We start from the raw sequence: 22,757 nt of genomic DNA, 5'->3' as shown, positions 1-22,757 counted from the left end.
AAAAAGCTTACAAGCACTACACCGAAAGGATATTAAATAGTTAAACCTTTTATAAGGGGATAAAATTGAAAATAGCTATTCTGGCAATCAAGGATGATTGTATAAATGTACATTTAGCTTATCTTACATACCTATATTTTCCAATGTTGTTAACATCAGCAAGCTGGCAATCTACAACCTGTCTTGTATAATGTTCGAAGAGAGGCATCCTCCAGACACGGTCCCCTGTTTCAATGCTGGCCTAGAAGAAACAGGTATGACAGGTGGAAGAGTGGATGAGGCGGTTCTGGGAAATTCATGGCATTAACATGCTCAATGCATGAAGGAAGAGTTGTTCTAACCTGTTACTCTAAAACATGAAACTATAAAATAGGATTCAGAATTGTGTCCACTCATTAAAAGATTTATTTTAGAACTATAAAAGAAACCAGGAGGCCAGGCACGGTGGCTCACACCTGTAATCCCAGCACTTTGGGAGGCTGAAGCAGGTGGATCATGAGGTCAAAAGATCGAGACCATCCTGGCCAACATGGTGAAACGTGGTCTCTACTAAAAATACAAAAAATTAGCCGAGCGTGGTGGTGTGCACCTGCAGTCCCAGCTACTTCTGAGGCTGAGGCAGGAGAATTGCTTGAACCCAGGAGGCAGAGGTTGCAGTGAGCCAAGATCGCATCATGGCACTCCAACCTGGCGACAGAGCGAGACTCCGTCTCAAAAATAAATAAATAAACAAACAAATAAATAATAAAAAGAAAGCAGGAAAGCTGTGAAGCAATTTCACAAATCTGTAGGGCATTTTGCTAAAATCATCAAACTACAATTACAGGCTTTGTGGGTTGATTAGGGTGAAAGAGTTCTTACGTGGCAGGTCACTTCAATGTGACAGAAACACATGACTGGACCTGTATCGCTGAAACCCTGAGACACAGTGACCACATTCATTCATTCATCATTTACCCACTCACTCATTCATCGTTTACTGAACTATTGAGCACCATCAGGTATGCTGAAATACTACTATGAGTCACCCAAGGGCCTACAGGCTAGTAGGAGAAACAGATACATAAACAGATTATTTAACTCACTGGTAAAAAGTCAAAGACCTAAAAGTGAAAAATCAAGAAGCGGCAATATAAGCTGTTATTTTAAGACGTAAGTAAATACTAGATGAATCAGCCAAGGGTTGAAAGTGGCTGCCTTCTGGAAAACAGACTGTGGGCTGCTGATTGTTGATTTATGCACATATAACTGAGATTTTTTTTTAAAGCTTAAATGATTTTTAAAAGTCAAAACAACAATGTTGTGGGTGCCATGAAAGAGAGGGATAACAGTTATGTGGGAGGCCAGAGGAGAGGTTCCTGGCCCGGCCTGGAAGGAGATGATGGGGCTGAGTATTGCAGAGCTGGGAAAACTGGGCTTCACGAATGATGACATATATGAAGGGGAAGCAGTTTAGGGTAAGCTCCCATTAATTACTAGTTGAATGAGTCAGCAGCCAGCTGGAGCTGTCTAGCAACCACATGGGTACACAGAGGCTGGGGCTCAGGAGAGAGACGGGAGCCATCAGGCACATGTGTTGGCTGGAGCTTCCCTGTGAGGACTGTGTAGAGTAGAAACATCCTATATCCTTGAACTGAACACCAGCCAAAGGGCGGCCAAAGGGAATAGATGAAGAGAAGGACAGGAGAATCACCAGAGAAGGCAGCCCAAGAGGATTATCACAGAAGCTGAACCAGGTGTCAGGAGGCCAGAGTCACTTGGCCTGTCACAGAGACAGGCTGAGTTAGGCTAACAGTGGCGTGGGCAGTTGAAAACCAATGGCAGTAAGTGAGGGGGTGTGTGTGTGTGTGTGTGTGTGTGTGTGTGTGTGGAAATGGGGGTGACTGCTGGGAAGAGGCTGGCTGTGAAGGGTCATGGAGGGAGGCACAGAGCACAGGAGTCTGAAGACATCCTCATCGCTGCAGGGTGAACTCCCTTACATGACTCACGACACGCAGTCACAAACGCTGCTCCACAAAGCCGTTTCTACCTCAGGGATTCTAAACTATGACCACAGCGTTCATGAGACATTTTCACAGGACTCTTGAGGCTACCGGAGGGGAGCAGGGGGTATCATCCCCTCCTTTAGAAGCATTTGTGGAAAACCTGATGCCACTGAACTCAATTTATTGCTGCAGTTCATTTTCAATTCAAAGGCAAACCTGCAGCATAAAAATCTCTAACACAGGGTTGAAGAAGTCTATCCTTCTAAGGCTAGGATAATTTATTCACCATCTCTACAATTTAGATATACAAATATTATTCCTACCTCGAAGAGTTTGTTCCAAAGCCAGGACGAATTGGTAAAGACCCCAGTGGCACCGGACCCCAAAGCTACATCCATGGCACCTGTAAAACACAAGCCCTCAGGTCAAGTGCGGTCTCTCCAGGCAAAATGGGCTCCTCCACCCCGCAGGCGGAAACCTTAGCACGTAACCTATTCAATGGCTTCCTCATTTTCAAAAATAGATAAGCTTAGAAAATCTTTCCTGTAAATACTTAACCATATTGTTATGTTTTTCAAGCCAGAATTCACTTAAATTATTAGGAAATGCACAAAAGGAACCTACTGAATTTGACCAATAATTGCATTGTAGGGATAACTTACCTATTTTTGACATTTCCTTCCAGACCTCTAAACCTTTTTTTTGAGAAAGGTCTCACTGTCACCCAGGCTGCAGTGTAGTGGTGTGATCAGAGCTCACTGCATGCAGCCTCAGACTCCTGGGCTCAAGTGATCCTTCTGCCTCAGCCTCCTGAGTAGCTCTAATTACAGGTACATGCCGCCATGCGCAGCTAATTAAAAATTTCTTTTTGGGCAGGGCACGGTGGCTCACACCTGTAATCCCATCATGGGCAGCTCACCTGAGGTCAGGTGTTCAAGACCAGCCTGGCCAACATGGAGAAACCCCGTCTCTACTAAAAATACAAAAATTAGCCGGGCGTGGTAGTGGGCACCTGTAATCCCAGCTACTTGGGAGACTGAGACAGGGAGAATCATTTGAACCCAGGAGGCAGAAGTTGCAGTGAGTCGAGATCACACCATTGCACTCTAGCCTGGGCGACAGAGTAAGACTCTGTCTCAAAAAAAAGAAAAAGAAAAAAAAAGGCCAGGCACAATGCCTCACGCCTGTAATCCCAGCACTTTGGGAGGCTGAGGCGGGCAGGTCACCTGGTTGGGAGTTTGAGACCACCCTGACCAACATGAGAAACCCTGTCTCTACTAAAAATACAAACTTAGCCGGGGATGGGGCGCATGCCTGTAATCCCAGCTACTCAGGAGGCTGAGGCAGGAGAATCGTTTGAATTGCTTGAACCCGGGAGGCAGAGGTTGTAGTGAGCCGAGATCACACCATTGCACTCCAGCCTCAGCGAAACTCCATCTCAAAACAAACAAACAAACAAAAAACAACTATTTCTTGTTGTATAGATGGGGTCTCATGTTGCTCAGGCTAGTCTTGAACTCCTGGGCTCAAGCAACCCTCCCATGTCAGCCTCCCAAGGCACTAGGGTTACAGGTGTGAACCACCATGCCCAGCCCAACTTCTAAACTTTCATAAGAAACACTTAAGACCATCCTTATGTGTTCAAGCGTGTGTTCCTCCTTTTTTGAGGCAGAGTCTTGCTCTGTCGCCCAGGCTGGAGTGCAGTGGTACGATCTCGGCTCACTGCAACCTCCGCCTCCCGGGTTCATGCCACTCTCCTGCCTCAGCCTCCCGAGTAGCTGGGACTACAGGCACGTGCCACCACGCCTGGCTAATTTTTTTGGTATTTTTAGTAGAGAGGGGGTTTCACCGTGTTAGCCAGGATGGTCTTGATCTCCTGATCAAGATCCTCATGATCTGCCCGCCCTGGCCTCCGAAAGTGCTGGGATTACAGGTGTGAGCCATCGCGCCCACTGTGTTCTTCCTTTTATGCTTTAAAAATTTATTCTAGTCCTCTTTGGCTGGGCGCGGTGGCTCATGCCTGTAATCCCAGCATTTTGGGAGGCCGAGACAGGTGGATCACTTGAGGTCAGGAGTTCGAGACCAGCCTGACCAATATAGTGAAACTCCGTCTCTACTAAATATACAAAAATCCGGGTGTGGTGGCGCATGCCTGTAATCCCAGTTACTCGGGCGGCTGAGGCAGGAGAATGGCTTGAACCTGGGAGGCAGAGGTTGCAGTGAGCTGAGATCCGGCCACTGCACTCCAGCCTGGGCAACAGAGCGAGACTCCGTCTCAAAAAAAAAAAAAAAAGGAAAAATTATTCCTTTTTTATAAACAAATGTTTGAAAGTCTTTTTAATGATTTAAAAATAGTCCACTGGATGGAGGTATCATAACTTACATACTACTGGAATTGAGGAATCTAATTTTTCAGCAATTTTAATCACATCTAAGTATGGCTATAAGACTTTGATATCTATTATCACTGCATTCATATTTACTTGTTTCATCTTTAGTTTTTTTCTAATTAGCATATTTTTTAAAAATCAACTTAAAAATCCAGATTTGCAGATCCTCTTGAGAAGAGACAATCAGGTACAGCCATTAGTGCTGCCTCCTTTAGTTGTGGTATTAGCTCTCCGCAGTCTCCTTTGTTACTTGCCTGGCCCATCTGTAAGCATTGAGTCAAGGAACACGTCTGCTTCCTATGCATATCCTTAGGGCCTAGAAAGCACACTGCCTGGCGTAAAGGAGTTAAGTATTGAAAGGAAAAGCAAACCTTACTATCCTTCAGTACCAGGACAAGCACTGAACCCACCACCATCAGTACCAGGACACGCATATGGAATGTCAGAGGAGACAGCACTGAAACTGGGGGAAATCTACAGTCTTCACAAGGTGGCATTTGCTCCCTGTAATGCAAAGTATGTCCAAGTTGCTCCTTAAATTCTTAACCATGTCTTTACATGAAACTGCTCATTAGCATCTCTCCCAAGGAAAACTGAAACTTGCAGATACTACTAACTAGTCAGCCCTCCGTTATCCATGTGTTCTGCATCTATGGAGTCAACCAAATGCAGACGGGAAATATTTGGAAGCGGGGGAGATGGCTGCATCGGTACTGAACACACACAGACTCTTTTTTCTTGTCATTATTCCCTAAACAATACAGTGTAATGAATATTTACATAGCATTTATATTGTATCAGGCAGTATACGTAATCTAGAGATGACTTAAGTATACTGGAGGAGGTACATAGGTTATATTTAAATACTATGCCATTTTACATAAGGGATGTGAGCATCGTGGGTTTGGCATCTGAGGGGGGATCCTAGAACCAATCCCCCATGCATACTGAGGGACAATATATACATACCCATTAATACTTTTTCAAGTTAGTGGTTTTTTACATGATTATTCACTTGTCCTCAAAATATTTCAGTCAATCCCCTAAGAGTCATCTATCAGTTTTAAAATTTGTCACAGAAAAGATGAACAATCCCCTCAAAAAAGAACATGCCATCTTCTCTTAAAGTAATAGAAAATGGCAGGCATAAATATTTAAGGTGGTCCAGTTGGGACACGGCTCTAAAGATGATTTCATTGTATATTTAAATAGTTTATTTTCTCTAATTCCAGAATTATTACCACTACCCATTTCAGAACTACTAGTAGCAGAGGCATACTTCCCATTTTCCTTCACAAGGCACACTTGGAGCCCTGTGTTGTGATGCTCACTGATCGATGTTACCAGAATTGCTCATAGTCTGGAAGAAACATCAAAGCCCCAAGGAAAGTGAGGATAGCACCACAGTCATTCCAAACTAAATTATGCCCATGCATTAAGAAAATGAAGAGAAGCACCGTGATTGGATGGCCATCCCCGAATATGTCACTGTTCCTACAATCTGGGGTATGGCCTGCCTTTCAAAGGACACTAACATCTGTTCAGTGCCTATGATGTACTGGGCCATGCACATCAACCTGTATCGTCTCCTTTAATCTTCGCAGGCATCCTTCCTGTGAACGAGGTGTTGTTATACCCCTTTTATGGATGAGACAACTAAAGCCTAGTCCAAAGTCATGTGTTATTAAAAGTGAGAACAAGTTTTAAAATCAGGTCTTCTATTTCTGAAGACTGTGTACTTCCTCCTATCAAGAGCCTAAGCTTAGAAACTGGTTCTTATTCTCCTCTTGGAACCCTAGCTTCTGGAACTCAGAAGGGGCTCTATAGTATTTGGGGAACCATCACCCGGTGTGGTCTGAAAGGACACCCAGGTCACCCTTGGTTACTTAGGGCCTTTCTCACCTTCTCAATCCCTCAGACTGAGAAAAAAGTGGGGTAGAATGCTGCTATTAAGCACCTAGGAAAAGTATTTCCCAAGTGGTATTATGAAGGTTATGTTTAAGTTGTAGAACTTGATGTATCTGATGTACCTATCCTCTGTGATTCCTCATTTACAGTAAGGGGGTACCTGCTTCACCACCACTGCCTCCCCCAACCCCCCACCCTAGAAGCTCTGCTTTTCAGCTTAAAGTGTTTGCTAAACTGAATAGGTAGACCAAAAACCATGGAAACACTATAATACCAGCTTTGAAAAAGAACTCTTAGCATAATACCAGCTTTGAAAAAGAACTCTTAGTCCTTAGACTTATGGACTATTTTAGACCTACATATAAAAGGGAACATGATTTCTACCAAAGTAAAGGCTCAACATGACCAGGGCAAGAATAAAACCAAAGGATAAAAAATGATCTAAATTTTCATCTTAAAAGTGGCAGAGTCTGACTTTAAGATTCAGAAATTAGTCATCCCTTTAGGAATCTATTCCCGGCCCTCCAGGGCTGGTGGTGTCACAGCCTGTATTAAAGAGGCTTTCTAAAAATTCCCTCCAGCCTTTACAACTCTTCCAGGTAAATGGAATTGTCCCCAGCTACCAATGCTCAAAAGGGATAAAGAACTTGCCTGGCTAACTGACTAGCAGGTGGCACAGCTGGGAGTTCCACCCGAGCCTGGCCTTAAAGCGCAGGCTTCACACTGTGTCACTTGTTAAATGAGGATCCTGCTACCCTGTAAAATGTTTTTATTTCCTTATAACGTCAAGTATAAAAAGTTCCGGTGGGGGGTTGGAAAAAAAAAAAAAGCTCTGAAAGCTCAGAGGATATCAGATACATTACAATTAGTTATAAAAAGTAAAAGAAAGCTGTTGACTTGGGGATTTATCATTAATCTTTTCAGATCTGTATCAAATGATAATTGTAACAGAAACCATCTCTTAACATCATTTTTTAAAATTTAATTTAATTTTTTTTTTTTTTTTGAGAGGGAGTCTCGCTCTGTCACCAAGCTGGAGTACAGTGGTGCGATCTTGGCTCAGTGCAACTTCTGCCTCCTGGGTTCAAGCGATTCTCCTGCCTCAGCCTCTTGAGTAGCTGGGATTACAGGCATGCGCCACAACACCCAGCTAATTTTTGTATTTTTAGTAGAGACAAGGTTTTACCATGTTGGCCAGGATAGTCTTGATCTCCTGACCTCATGATCTGCCCATCTCGGCCTCCCAAAGTGTTCGGATTACAGGCGTGAGCCACTGCTCCCAGCACTTAACATCATTTTTAGATGTCACTCTAGATGAGTTCATCTGGCCCACTTGTTATTTCTTTGTTTAAAGGTACAGCCCAGGCTGGACACGGTGGCTCACGCCTGTAATCCCAGCACTTTGGGAGGCCAAGGCGGGCAGATCACCTGAGGTCAGGAGTTCAAGACCAGCCTGGCTGACGTGGCAAAAACCCCATCTCTACTAAAATATAAAAATTAGGCCAGGTGCAGTGGCTTATGCCTGTAACCCCAGCACTTTGGGAGGCCGAGGCAGGTAGTTCACCTGAGGTCAGGAGTTCGAGACCAGCCTGGCTAACATGGCAAAAACCCTGTATCTACTAAAAATACAAAAATTCACTGGGTATGTTGGCGCATACCTGTAATCCCAGCTACTTGGGAGGCTGAGGCAGGAAAATCACTTGAACTCGGGAGGCAGAGATTGCAGTGAGCTGAGATCACGCCACTGCACTCTAGCCTGGACGACAGAGTAAGACTCTGTCTCAAAAAACAAACAAACAAAAAAGGTACAGCCTGGAATGTTTTAAAACAACAAACCTAATATTCAAAACATTTTACAACTGCAGAACAATTCCTCTGGTGAAAGCTCTTTGAATGCCAATGGACCAAGCCAAATTTTAGCAAAATAACGCCCAAGTATAGTGTGTGAATCCATGCAACAAACAAGACTTCCTTCAAACAAAATCAAGGCAAGTGCGTGGTCTGACCTGTTAAGGTGGCAGCATTGAGGATGACCTTCGGGTTAAATGTGTGTGCGTAACAGAGCGCATCAGCCAGTATGAGCCTCCCCTCAGCATCAGTGTTATCAACCTGCAGAGGGTCAAAAACAGAAAGGGTAACAGCTTGAGTAACGAATATGAAAACTAGACACTTGCAACAGTGTTCGACAGAAAAGTTGGAAAAAGCTACTGTGACGTGTGTCATTATCAAAACCATTCATATACTTCAATGAGAATAGGAACATATCTAATTGGGAGAGCAAATATTATTTAATAATTCCCCAGCACCTTGGGAGGCAGAGGTGGGCAAAGAGCTTGAGCCCAGGAGTTTGACACCAGCCTGGACAAGATGGTGAAACCCCATCTCTAATTAAAAATAAAATAATACTAATAATAATATAATAATCCCTGTACCAGAGCTGATGACTGAGGTTGATGACTTTGGAAGCCAAAATAAATAGAAAAATGTCTGGCCCACTTTATCCATAACTTTGTAACAAGAAGGGGAAAAATGTAAAGATTTCTGCAAATGGGGTTAAAGAGCTTAAGCAGCTACAGCTACATGGCAGTCTCAATCCTAAAAATGAAAACTCTTGCAACTTCAGTAACACTTCCTAACTATATTCCCTTCTTTTAAATAGAGGTCCAGTCATTATGGGTGGCTTGTACACACACGCATGCATGTGCCACATGGAGGACCTGCTGCCACATCCCCTTGAGTGCAGGGCCCACGATGTAGGACAGCGTTTTCCACCTCAACAGCTAAAATGGAAAAAAGTCACTCATAGCACAGGTAGATCCAGAAGATAGCTCACAATTTTACTGCTTTGCCACACTCTGCAGGGCTGGCGGCAAATTCACCGAAACGTGTGTGTACAGCATACAGGAAGTGGGAGGAACAATCCGTCTGGAAAAACATTCTTCAAAATTTCAAAAAGAGATACTTCTGCCTTTACAAGAAAAGCTACTCAGGGGCCAGGAAAGGTGGCTCACACCTGTAATCCTTGCACTTTGGGAGGCCAAGGTGGGCAGATCGCTTGAGTCTAGGAGTTCGGGACCAGCCTGGGCAACATGGCAAAACCCTGTCTCTACAAAAAATTAGCCAGGCATGGTGGCATGCACCTGTGGTCCCAGCTACTCAGAACGCTAAGGTGTGAGGATCACCTGAGCCTGGGGGGGTCAAGGCTGTAGTGAGCCATGATCACGCCACTGCACTACAGCCTGGGTGACACGGCGAGACCCCATTTCAGGAAAGGAAAAGGAAAAAGAAAAGAAAGCCTACTCAGCACTAAAGAAAGCACCCTCCCCTAATATGGTGCCGGGTCTCTGTACCCATCCAAACTATGGTTATGTGGCTACCATGGGATTCCTGAGGAATGCCGGATGGGGAGTGCTGTGTCTCACATTTACAAACCTGGATGGTCTTCCCGTTCCTGGCTCTAACAACATCCCCTGGCTTGTTGGCCTTGCCGCTGGGCATATTTTCACAAAGAGGGGCCAGACCTATTGGAAAGAATATATGAAAGCACACAATACATGCTGGGTCCAAACATGCCATCCATGGGACAAGAGGCCACCTGTGAGCCATGAGAAGCAAGACACAAAGGCCACCTTAACGCACTGATCAAACATCACCAATGACACAACTGACATGATGTGTCAGCAACAAGATGTACACATCAGCCATGTAGCATTCTTCCCAAAGAAGTCTAACTTGATTCTAATCAAGAAGAAGCAATTCAAATAAATACAAATTGCAGAATATCATGAAACAAGCCTTGACCCTTCAAAACTGCTAATGCCATGGAAGAAAATAGGAATACGGTCTAGACTCAAGAAATCTAGAGGGACATGGCACCAACGGCAACGTGTGCTCCTTGATTAGTTTCTGGATTCAAAAGCAAAATATAGGCCGGGCACGGTGGCTCATGCCTGTAATCCCAGCATTTTGAGAGGCCAAGGCGGGCAGATCACTTGAGGTCAGGAGTGCGAGACCAGCCTGACCAACATGGAGAAACCCGGTCTCTACTAAAAATACAAAATTAGCTGGGCATGGTGGTATATGCCTGTAGTCCGAGCTACTCAAGAGGCTGAGGCAGAAGAATTGCTTGAACCCGGGAGGCGGAGGTTACGATTAGCCAAGATTGCGCCATTGCACTCTAGCCTGGGCAACAAGAGCAAAACTCTGTCTCAAAAAAACCCAAAAAAACAAACAAAAAAAACCCTAAGTATAAATAAATAAAATGGATGTTTTTTACACAACTGGAAACTTGAATTAGGTTACTGTATTAATCCTTGGAAAACATAATGGTTTTGTCATTACATAGAACGTCCTTTTTCTTAGAGGACATGTCATGATGTCTGCAACTGACTTTTAAATAGTTCAGGAAATAAAAGGACTATGATAGTGAAGGACAGGGGCATGTCTGACAGACCTGGATTCCAGTTCTACCTTCCTTGTGCAATGGACATGACTCTGGGCATTATTTAATCTAAGACTCTCTCCTCCTTCCCCGTCTGCTCTTAAATGAGTATGAGCAATGCTATTACACAAACTCCCAGCACTGTGCCTGGGAGTTTGTATCTTCCACTACTAAGAACTGCCACATAATGAGCACTTTTTCTGTCCTAGGCACTTTCTGTGTGTTGTGCCATTTCACCGGCCACAATCCTACGAGGCAATGAGCCAGCAATGTCCTGCCACCCCAGCTACCAAGCACATGTCATAATGTCAACTACAAAGTTGACATTATGTGCCCCTGACTGCTAACCACCTTTTGCAGAAGTAAAACAAATCAATTTCAGTTACAGCCCACGGGCTGCAAGATACATTCGGCTCAATCAGCTCAGACAGTAAAACACTTATCTGAGCTAAACAGCTTCTGCTTGATGACTATTTAAAAATCATTTCTTATCTTTTCAGATTAGGGGAAATCATATCTGTTGTTTCTGTTCTCCCACCTGGCTGGAATCCAGAAGCTCTCTGAGATGTAATCCCTTGCCCCACTTACCTATAATATTAATGGGCAAATTGAGCTTTGCAGCAGACACGATGGCTGAGCATATAGTTGCAGCTCCTCCCATGTCAGCCCTCATGAGGTCCATATTTGCAGAAGCCTTGATGGAGATACCACCACTATGGGGAAACAGACAGTGTGCAATATTAATAGCAAAGAAGATGGCCAAAATTACTTTATTTAAAAAGTACAGCCAGGCACGGTGGCTCACGCCTGTAATCCTAGCACTTTGGGAGGCCGAGGCGGGCAGATCACCAGATCAGGAAATCGAGACCAGCCTGGCTAACACGGTGAAACCCTGTCTCTGTTAAAATCACAAAAAATTAGCCAGGTGTGGTGGCACGTGCCTGTAGTCCCAGCTACTCGGGAGGCTGAGGAAGGAGAATCGCTTGAACCTGGGAGGCGGAGGTTGCAGTGAGCCGAGATCGCACCACTGCACTCCAGCCTGGGTGACAGAGCGAGACTCTGTCTCAAGGAAAAAAAAAAAAAAAGACATAAACTGAGAGTTAACCACCACATAAAAGTACCATATATGCCAAAAACAAGTCAATTTTCTAAATTTAGAATCTGATTTCAACATTTTCAATGATGATAAATTTAGAATCTGATTTCAACATTTTCAATGATGATAGTACAGTCTTTATAAAAGACACAAAATAATTCCAGAAATATAGATGAGTGTCTTAGCTCTTTTTCTTTTTTTTGAGATGGAGTCTCGCTCTGTTGCCCAGGCTGGAGTGCAGTGGCACGACCTTGGCTCACTGCAAGCTCCACCTCCCAGGTTCATGCCATTCTCCTCCCTCAGCCTCCCGAGTAGCTGGGATTACAGGCGCCCACCACCACGCCCGGCTAATTTTTTGTATTTTAATAGAGATGGGGTTTCACCATGTTAGCCAGGACGGTCTCAATCTCCTGACCTCACAATCCGCCCACCTCGGCCTCCCAAAGTGCTGGGATTACAGCCACCTTGCCCGGCCTTTAGCTCATTTTATTTCTACTTGAATGAAATTTAAACAGTGCCACTGGAAACATTACTATATCATAAAATCAACACTGTGCAAATTCCATCTCTTTATTATCTCATTAACTCCTGACACCCACATAGTCTTTTCAGCAAATTTTATGAATTGATCAACTGATGGAACGTGAAGGTCATGAGCTGTGAAGGAAAGCTGATGAGCTCATAGACGACTGGGAGCGTGTCTCTCAAACCCACAGGACAGAGGGCTAACATTTCCTTCCAACACTGCACAAGGTGTGCTCTATCCTGCTGATGGCAGAATACAACCTGAATGAGGCACAGGCCCAACGGCTCAGAGACAGTACTTCAACATGAGAACTGAATAAGGCTGCAATTAGCAAGAAACCAAACTACCTGACCCCAAGAGGCCTCTAACTAGTTAGTGGCTTTTCTGCTTCCAGTCTGTAGGAGTCCGGAAGCAACATGCTTCCCAGGCCAAGCACAGAGCCAGGGGCTTTGACTCGGAGTTCTAATTGAGATCTGCTGCTCACGTGCCCTGGTGGCTCACTGGAGAGAGGTGTGCCTGCTGCTCTGAAGGCTGCTTTCCTTCAAAATTAAGTCCTAATTCTCACTTACCTCAGCAGCACTTGTTACTTAGATGGTGGGCATGTTCACCAATAATTAAAGATGATCCCCTGGCTCAAACAAGAAAAATACATGGGAAAACCCCATGGACAAAGGGGACGCGCTTTTGCATTTGAAGTTTTTCTTCTGTCCACCTGCCACATTTATCTGCAGGCCTCTTCTGGAGGTTCAGCTCTCTAATTCCTATGACTGTGGTTCTAAGGCAGCCACCAGTTAAAGATCAGCAATCAGCTTTGCTCACTTTTTCAGTCTCTCTCAAATCCACCCACTTATTTTCTACTCAGCCGCCCTCGTTGATGCTACCACCCTCTGTCATTTAGACGTTTGTCAGGTCTCCTTAAAGGGTCTTTCTGTATCAGTCTCACCACTGTCATTTCATTAACCACAAAGACAGCACATTTTTACACACACACAAAATCTATCTCAATCAAACTCTCAGTAGGTTTTGTTGTGTGAAAAAACAAGCAGATACATCAAGTGTGGTGGCTCACGCCTGTAATCCCAGCACTTAGGGAGGCTGAGGCAGGCAGATCACTTGAGCCCAGGAGTTCGAGACCAGCTTGGGTAACATGGCGAAACTCCATCTCTATAAAAAATACAAAAATTAGCTGGGCATAGTGGTGCGCATCTGTAGTCCCAGGTACTCGGGAGGTTGAGGTGAGAGGATCACCTGAGTCCAGGGAGGTTGAGGCTGCAGCAGGCCGACATTGCACCACTGCACTCCAGCCTGGGCGACAGAGTGAGACCCTGTCTCAAAAAAAACAAAACAAAACAAACAAACAAAAAACCCAAGCAGATTCTAAAATGTATATGAAAATGCAAAGGATATAGCCAAAGTCATTCTGAAAAAGAAGAGCAAAGCTGGAGGACTCATGTGACTAGATTTCAAGCCTACTCAAAGCTGCAGTAATCAAGATACTTGGTCTCCAGGCACTGGTGAAAGGATACAGAGTCCAGAGGCAGACCTACAATTATATGGACACCTGATTTCCACCCAAGGTGCCAAGATAGTCCAGTAGGGAAAGGACAGTCTTTTCAACAAACAGTGTTGAAATAAATGAACATCCACATAGGGAAAAAAAAGACAAAAAACAAACCACGTCTTTTCACACCATATACAAAGATTCAAAGTGAATCATAGCCTCAAAAGCTAAAACTCACTTAAAATGAAATATATTTTTAAAACCTTAAAACTCTGTAAAGCAAACACTCCTACAAAAAGGGACAAAAGATTTGAATACCTTACTACAGAAGATATACCAATGTCCAATAAGCACATTAAAAAATGTCCAGCTTTGGCTGGGTGTGGTGGTTCACGCCTGTATCCCAGCACTCTGGGAGGCTGGGGCGGGTGGATCACTTGAGGTCACGAGTTTGAGACCTGCCTGGCCAACATGGTGAAAACCCATCTCTACTAAACATACAAAAATTAGCCAGGCATGGTGGTGCGTGCCTATAGTCCCGGCTACTCGGGAGGCTGAGGCAGGAGAATCGCTTGAACCCAGGAGGTGGAGGTGCACTCCAGCCTGGGTGACAGAGCGGGACTCCGTCTCAAAAAATAAAAATAAAAAACAAAAAAATAAAAAATGACCAACTTCATTAGTCACTAGAGAAATGCAAATTAAACCACAAAGAGAGATGACTGTATACTCACTGGTACAGCTAGAAATATAAAGACTGACAATATCAAATACTGAGGAAGGTGTAGAACAATTAGAATCTTTGTACATTGACGGTAGAAGTGAAAATGTAAACACTTTGGAAAAGTCTGGTAGTTTTCTTGAAAGTTAAACACGCAATTATACAACAGAGTGGCTGTTTTCCTAGGTATTTACGCAAGAGTAAGGAAAACACGTCCACACAAAGGCTTACAGACGCTCTTAACTTTCTTCCTAATAGCCTAAAACTGGAAACAACACAAATTTCCACCAACAGAAGAATGGGTAAACAACATTTAGCATTTCCATACAATGGAACACTACTCAGCAATAAAAAGGAAGAATGACTGACATGACCAACAACATAGATAAACCCCAGATACTATGCTGCAAGAAAGAAGCCAGACATGAAAGACTGCATTTATATGAATTTCCAGAACAGGCAAAACTAGTCTGCAGTAATAGAAAGATGATCGGCTGTCTGGAGCAGAGGCAGTGGGAGAATGACTACAAAAAGGCAGAAGGAAACTTCCGGGGGATGATAAAAATGTTGTATTTTCCTGACAGTGGTGAATAGTGCAGAGGAGCATACATTTGTTTTTTGGTTTTTAAAATCAATCAATCTATTTATTTATTTAAAGATGGTGTTTTACTATGTTGCACAGGCTGCTCTTAAACTCCTGGGCTCATGTAATCCTCCTGCCTCAGCTTCCCAAGTAGCTGAGATCACAGATGTACGCCACTGCACCCACCCGGGCGCACGCATTTGTTCAAACTCACTGAGCTGCTCACTTAGAGGGTGAATTTCACTGTATGTATAAATCTCATGTCATTCCATTTGCTGGAAACCCTTCAGTTACTTCGAACTGTTCTTAGAGCAGAGTCCAAAATCTAAACAGGCCTGCAGCGACCAAGCTTCTGTGTACCTCTCTGGCCATATCTTGCCCCTTCTGTCCATCACGCTCTTGTGTGCAGGCACACCGGTACTCTTGCCATACCAGGAATTTACCCTGCTCCTTCCCACCTTGCAGCCTTCACCATGTTTCCCTGTACTAGAATGCCTGTCCCTAGTCTCTGCTGGGCTAATTCCCCCTGATCCTTCCCATCTTCAACTAAAACTGACACTGCTGCAAGGAAGCCTTTTCTAAACCCAAAGGCGGCTTTGGGTTTAGGCCTTTGGGTTTAGGCCTCTTTGTTTTTATTCTCAACAAAAAATGCAAATGTGTATTTAAATTAACAATAAATTTCACCCTTAGCATAAAAATATTTGTGTCACAATTGGCAAGACATTTAAAAACAGTTTAGGGCCAGGCGTGGTGGCTCACACCCGTAATCCCAGCACTTTGGGTGGGTGGATCATGAGGTCAGGAGTTTGAGACCAGCCTGGCCAACACGGTAAAACCCCGTCTCTACTAAAAATACAAAAAAATTAGCCAGGCGTGGTGGCAGACACCTGTAATCCCAGTTACTCAGGACTAAAAATACAAAAAAATTAGCCGGGCATGGTAGCAGGCCCCTGTAATCCCAGCTACTCGGGTGGCTCAGGCAGGAGAATCGCTTGAACCAGGGAGGCAGAGGTTGCAGTGAGCTGAGACCATGCCAATGCACTCTAGCCTGGACAACAGAGCGAGATTCCGTCTCCAAAAAAAAAAAAAAAAGTTTAGGCTGGGTGTGGTGGCTCACACCTGTAATCCCACCACTTTGGGAGGCCAAGGCAGGCAGATTGCTTGAGCTCAGAAGTTCAAAACCAGCCAGGGCAACATAGTGAGACCTCGTCTCTACTAAAAAAAAAAACAAAAAACAGTTTAACTTTCTAAATTGTATTTGCTGTATTGTTTTTATGATATACATTTTAGTACAATAGTATAATGCATGTAACTTATAAAAAAGCATGCATATTTTGAAAGGGACGTGCTTAAGATCTTTTACCAATGGGCTATACCAGGAAAACCATTTGGAGATCAATGCTTTAAAGGAGAAAATGTGAACTAGGGGGTGGGAGACACAAGAGGCACTTTGACCTGCTAACACAAGGAGACCACACTGACAGCAAGCTATGCCAATGACAGGGGCTTCCTACATCTAGAAGAGTTCCAGAAAGGGCACAAAAATGTACGAGGGAACATCAACATCTTATGGTTCTCTAGCAGCATTTTCCAAAGTAGTCTGCAGGTAACGTGATTCCCAGAAATCAGGGTTCCTTCAAAAGGAAATACAGAAAATGCTATGTTCCGTACCCTGAGAAGTCCTGTAGTTAACCAAATAAAACGAAGATGAAACCCCTCATGTGTTTCTCTAACCTAGATTTTTTGCTAAGCAGCCCATTTTACGCCTCATACTCACTGGCATCCCTGAAACTTGTGTTTGGTGGCAAATGCTTCCCATGGGAAATACCAAACTCCACCATCTTTCTCAGTTCAGCCTCTCCTTGGTTGACATAACCAGACATAGTTTCCAACTCTAAGAAATACTTATGGTTGAACCAGATTCATGGGAGCTAGACTGGTCAGCTAAAAGAAGTGATCATCTGAAGCAAGCAAAGGGAAGATAGCACAGTCCAAACAGGGGCATCACCACTAACCTCGTGGAGAATCTCTAACAGCCACGGAGGACAAGCAAAGTGCATAGCAGAAAAATCTGAAGACACTTTAGGCAGAGCACAGTGGCTCATACCTACAACCCCAGCACTTTGGGAGGTTGAGGTGGGAGGACTGCTTGAGACAGGAGTTTAAGACCAGTCTGGGCAACATAGTAAGAACTCATCTCTATATTTTTTTTTTAAAAAGAACACACCTGAGTTTGACTTCTGACTCCACTTCTAGTTATGAAACTTTGAACAAATTATTTAAACTCTGAGTCATGGTTTCTTTACCTGTAGAATGTCTACAATACCTAGCCCACAGGGGTACGGTTAACACATGCAAAATACCTTACAGTCTCTAACATATTCTAAGCATTTTAGAGGTGGTAGCATAATAAATTTAAAGTAATATATACCTTCAGCCAAACACCATGCTTTTAAATCAAACTATAAACCGGCCAGGCGCAGTGGCTCACGCTTGTAATCTCAGCATTTTGGGAGGCTGAGGCGCAAGGATTGCTTCAGCCTGGGAGGTGGAGGCTGCAGTGAGCCGAGATCGTGCCACTGCACTCTAGCCTGGGTGACGAGTAAGACTATGCCTCAAAAAAAAAACAAAACAACAACAACAAGAAGAACAAAAATCAAACAAAAAAACCCCTATCACCAAGTAATTTAACTGCATACAAATAATTCACCAAAATACAAAACACAGACACCATAAAAAATACCTGTCAAAGGTAATTCCTTTCCCAACAAACACCAGGGGTGGTTCGTTTGCATTGGGGCTGCCTTTGTAGTGAATTTCCAAGAAGACTGGGGGCTCATCAGATCCTTTGGCCACACTGAGGAATGATCCCATTGCCTGTTCCTCAATCCAAGACTTGGGTCTATAGGGCCGAAAGAGGGAAAAAGTAAATATACTGTTAGGTTTATTTCAAAATAACAGAAAAAGCTCATCACAGTGTGTGGAAACGTATAATATACAAGCTCTTAAAGTATACACACATTAAGGTTTCAATTATCAGGTCCCATTATTTGCTTTCTGTATATTCTTGGGCAAGTCACTTGATTCTAGGCCTATCTCCTCATCTATAAAATGAGGTCTGTAACTCTTTCATCACAAGATGATCGAGTTACTAAGAGAAGTCATGTAAGGTACCTAATACAATGTCAACTAATAGTCTATAGTCTATATAATTAATTTCCTCCCTCCAATCTACTCAGATATTTCTACAATTTTAATTTAAAGATGAAGTTAGAAGGCCGGGTGCGGTGGCTCATGCCTATAATCCCAGCACTTTGGGAGGCTGAGGTGAGAGAACTGCTTCAGCTCAGGAGTTCGAAACCAGCCTGGGCAAAAAAGTGAAACTGTCTCTAAAACAAATAAGGTAAGATATAATAAAGATGAAATTAGAGGCCAATGCAGGAGGATTATTTAAGCATAGAAATTTGAGACCAGCTGAGGCAACAAGTTGAGACTCGGTCTCTACAGAAAAAGAAAAAAAGACAAAATTAGCCAGGCATGTTGGTGCATGCCTGCTGTCCTAGCTATTGAGGAGGCTAAGACAAGAGGCTCGCTTGAGCCCTAGAGGTCAAGGCTGCAGTGAGCCACGATCTCGCCACAGCACTCAACCTGGGCAACATAGCAACACCCTGTCTCTTAAAAAAATAAAATTAGGAATAGGCTCTGAGACCACAAAGAGTGCTTAAAGATAGGTAAGGGATCCATTGCTTTATTTCTAAAAATGAAAAAAAAAAAAAAATTCAACCAACAAACAGCAAACCAAAGCTATATTCCAATGACTGGAAAAAAATAACCTATTTATTCGCTTTTTAAGAACTGCTGAGGCCCGGCGCGGTGGCTCAAGCCTGTAATCCCAGCACTTTGGGAGGCCGAGACGGGTGGATCACGAGGTCAGGAGATCGAGACCATCCTGGCTAACATGGTGAAACCCCGTCTCTACTAAAAAATACAAAAAACTAGCCAGGCGAGGTGGCGGGTGCCTGTAGTCCCAGCTACTCGGGAGGCTGAGGCAGGAGAATGGCGTGAACCTGGGAGGCGGAGTTGCAGTGAGCTGAGATCCAGCCACTGCGCTCCAGCCTGGGCGACAGAGCCAGACTCTCTGTCTCAAAAAAAAAAAAAAAAAAAAAAAAAAAAGAACTGCTGAATTCTATCTCTTTAATGTTGTCACATACTGTTTCTCACAGTTTCAACTGTAGCTTGAGGCATCTTTGATTTAAGTGAGAAAACTAATTAATTCTTACTCGATAAACACAGGATTAGGGGGGTAACAGAATGGAAACAGTCCTTAGTTCAAACTAGAAAACTGATGCCATATTGCTCTTCTTTCTAGGCTAGGAGCACAAAAGGGCTTTGTATTGATTTCTGGCCACAGTAACTAGGCCAAGAAAGAAATCCTATCCTCTCACAGACCAGTAATAACCACAGCCCAGGAATGCTCCTCCAGCACTTGCCAGCCACTTGTTAAAATGATTAAACTAGGACTGCATCATGGTGGGATGATCAGCACACTTCGAAGGGAAAAAAATTTAAAATTGGAAGATAAAAGTTTTAAAAATCACTTCAAAAAAAAAAAAAAAAAAACAAAAAACAAGGCTGGGCAATGTGGGCATTTTAAATCATTAACTCAGTGCTTGACGTCTGATTAAAGTCCTGCCCTTGTGGAAGAACTGCCTGTGTATCTCTGATATACACCAACCTACAACGGAGAGGGCTTAGTGCAGCTATGTCTCAGTTTAACGAGTCATACTCCACCCATGCGTCCTGCCTGGTCTCTGCTGAACTCTTTTCTCTTTGCGTGGCTACAAGTCTTGCACCTTCTTCACCTGAACTGCCCTGCCCCACTCTCTTGTACTATTAACTTCTAAACAACCTACAGGACTCTGCGTAGGCTCCAGTCTTTTTTTTTTTTTTTTTTTGAGACAGTGTCACTCTGTCACTCAGGTTGGAGTGCAGTGGTGTGATCTCAGCTCACTGCAACCTCTGTCTCCCAGGTTCAAGCGATTCTTGTGCCTCAGCTTCTTGAGTAGCTGGGAACACAGGCACGCACCACCACTCCCAGCTAAGTTTCATACTTCTGGTAGAGATGGGGTTTCGCCATATTGGCCAGACTGGTCTCGAACTCCTGACCTTAAGTGATCCACCTGCCTCAGCCTCCCAAGTGCTGGGATTACAGGCATGAGCCACTACCCCTGGCCTAGACACCATATTCTTTTTAAAATTTTTATTTTAGAGATGGGTCTTGCTATGTTCCCTAGGCTGGCCTTGAACTTCTGGACTTGATCTACCCTCCTGCCTGCCTCCTGAGTAGCTGCAAATAGAGGCGTGGACAATCGCACCAGCAGCTCCATATTCTTTGGCAGTCCCCCTCGTCCCTCTGCTCCTGCAGCACCCTCTGCAAACCCCATTTACCTGCCTATTCCTTCTTACAACATCCTCACTTTCTGCAAGGACAAGGACCACTGTCATGCATCTTTGTAAGACAAATTCCAGGCACACCAGAGGAGCTGTCACCACCATTATTTGGTGACCAAAAGAACCTAAACACTGCTATAGATTAAACATATACTAACCATTCCAGAAATTTTATCAGGCTCTAAGTACTGTGCTTTCTATAGACTATAAATTTTTCTTCACTGCCTAAACCATAGGTGCATTCCTGAAAAAAAAGTGAACTCTAATCACAATTAAGTACTAAAGAATTCTTTAAAATGGAAGTACCCTTGGGAAACAGCTTTGACAATAAAGAACTCTTTAGGTCAAACAAATACCTGTTGATGTATTTTAATCATAAATTCCCAAATGCTCAGAGTTGGTTTGCTTAAAGGGCTGGAGATCCCAACAGAGCAACGGAACTGGACGAGCAGCCTTTCAGCTCCAACAGCCTCCCACTGACATGGCACTCAGGGCTGCCTGGGAGCACTGATGCTGGAGTCTAGGCTAAGGGAATCTACGCGGCAGAAATGCCCATCCCATGTCTAGTGAGGCATGCTGTGTTCTTCATTTGTGTCCAAAAGTGAAGATAGGAAGAATTCACCAAAATAAACCATGTTAAGTTCCTCAAAAAATTAAACAGAGCTACCATTTGATTCAGCAATTCAACTCCTATTCAACCAAAAAGAAAAAAAAGGTAAAAAACAACCGGTGTCCATCCCCTGATGGTTTTAGGGGATGGGAATCAGGCAGTAACTGCTAATGGGTACAGGGTTTCTTTTGGGGGTTATGAAAATGTTCTAAAATTGATTGTGGTCATAGTAGCACAACTCTGTGAATATTCTAAATATCAGGCCAGGCTGGGGGGCTCATGGCTGTAATTTCAGCACTTTAGGAGGAAAAGGTGAGATTGCTTCAGCCCAGGAGTTCAAGACCAGCATGGGCAACATGGCAGGACCCATCTCTACAAAAAATTAAGAAATTAGTTGGGCATGGTGGCACACACCTGTAAACCCAGCTATTCAGGGGGCTAGGGTGGAAGGCCAGAGTCCAGGAGTTTGAGCCCATGTTCATGCCTCTGCCCTCTAGCCTGGGCAACAGAGCAAAACCTTGTCTCAAAAAAAAAAAAAAAAGAAAAAAAAAAATCATTGAAATCATTGAATTGCACACTTCGCATTGGTGAACTGTATGGTACGTTAATTGTGTCTGAATAACACGGTTATGAAACATACACGTACATAGTGTATCATGGCACTCTCTCAAAGGCAAGGACAGATAGAAAGAACCTCAAACTCAGCTCTATTCCAGCTCCTGTGTGGCCCCCCGTGGGTCATCTCTTATCTCTGGTCTCAAGTTATTCCTCTAAATAGTGAGGGAGCTGGATTTTAGGATCTCAAGGGCTCCTTCTGGCTGTAACATCCCAAGTCTGTGACACAATCCTGAATTACCTGATATGGACCTCGGTTTTACTACTAGCACTTTTGAGATTCTTCTCAATAATTTCGGCAAATCTGGTTGGCGTCATCTCATTGGCTGGCGTCTCCATCAACTGGCGTGCCAAGTTCTGCCCAGAAGCAAACAGGACTCCTTTCTGCCAGGCCTCCTGATCCCCACTGGCAGAAGAAAGATAAAGTGACTGTCAAATAACCTCTCAAGAATGCCGACTGCCTGCCAACTAGGAGACACTCTTACCCTACAGAAAACAAAAGAGGAAGACTACAAATCAAAAACGATTGGCACTCAGGACCTGGATTCATTTTTCGTGATCTGACCCAGGGCAGCAGATGGTATGGTGCAAAGAGCTAGAAAACATGGCCACGTGCAGCAGAACCAGAGGGTATCCGGTCAGGCACTTCCCTTCAGAATCCTCAGCTGCATAAAAAAGGGCCTGTGCTGTGGGGTCTTTGAAGCTCTAAATCTGCCACATAAATGAAGAGAAGAGGCTTCCACAGAAAGGCGCGTTTTGTTCTCCTTCACTGTATCAGGAATGATGGAGCCCCAAGTGCTAACTGCAAAGCAAGCATACGGCAGTGGCTCTAATGTGGCACTGAAGGCCTTTTTGCCTTCTTTTACCTAAGTCGGGGCTCCAAATTCCAACCCTTCTGTAAGCAGGACCAGCTTTAGAAGAGAAAGGATACAG

The 22,757-nt window shown here is 44.0% G+C and overlaps 1 protein-coding gene across 1 annotated transcript in view; it reads right to left on the bottom strand.

Annotated features, from left to right (window-relative positions):
- The window catches only part of LAP3 (leucine aminopeptidase 3), a 31,003-nt gene that overhangs the window by 921 nt on the left and 7,325 nt on the right, over positions 1 to 22,757 (bottom strand). Inside the window, exons 6-12 of the mRNA XM_005554543.4 lie at positions 22,066 to 22,230; positions 17,892 to 18,050; positions 11,313 to 11,437; positions 9,716 to 9,804; positions 8,290 to 8,392; positions 2,309 to 2,388; positions 132 to 241 (exon numbers count right to left, since the gene is read on the bottom strand). Coding sequence (XP_005554600.1) covers positions 132 to 241; positions 2,309 to 2,388; positions 8,290 to 8,392; positions 9,716 to 9,804; positions 11,313 to 11,437; positions 17,892 to 18,050; positions 22,066 to 22,230 — 831 coding nt within the window. The remainder of the gene's footprint in view (positions 1 to 131; positions 242 to 2,308; positions 2,389 to 8,289; positions 8,393 to 9,715; positions 9,805 to 11,312; positions 11,438 to 17,891; positions 18,051 to 22,065; positions 22,231 to 22,757) is intronic.

Source organism: Macaca fascicularis, chromosome 5 (genome assembly GCF_037993035.2).
Source record: "Macaca fascicularis isolate 582-1 chromosome 5, T2T-MFA8v1.1".
Classification (NCBI taxonomy): domain Eukaryota; kingdom Metazoa; phylum Chordata; class Mammalia; order Primates; family Cercopithecidae; genus Macaca; species Macaca fascicularis.
The sequence above is the reverse complement of the archived record's forward strand: the minus strand, read 5'-3'. Positions and strand labels throughout refer to the sequence as shown.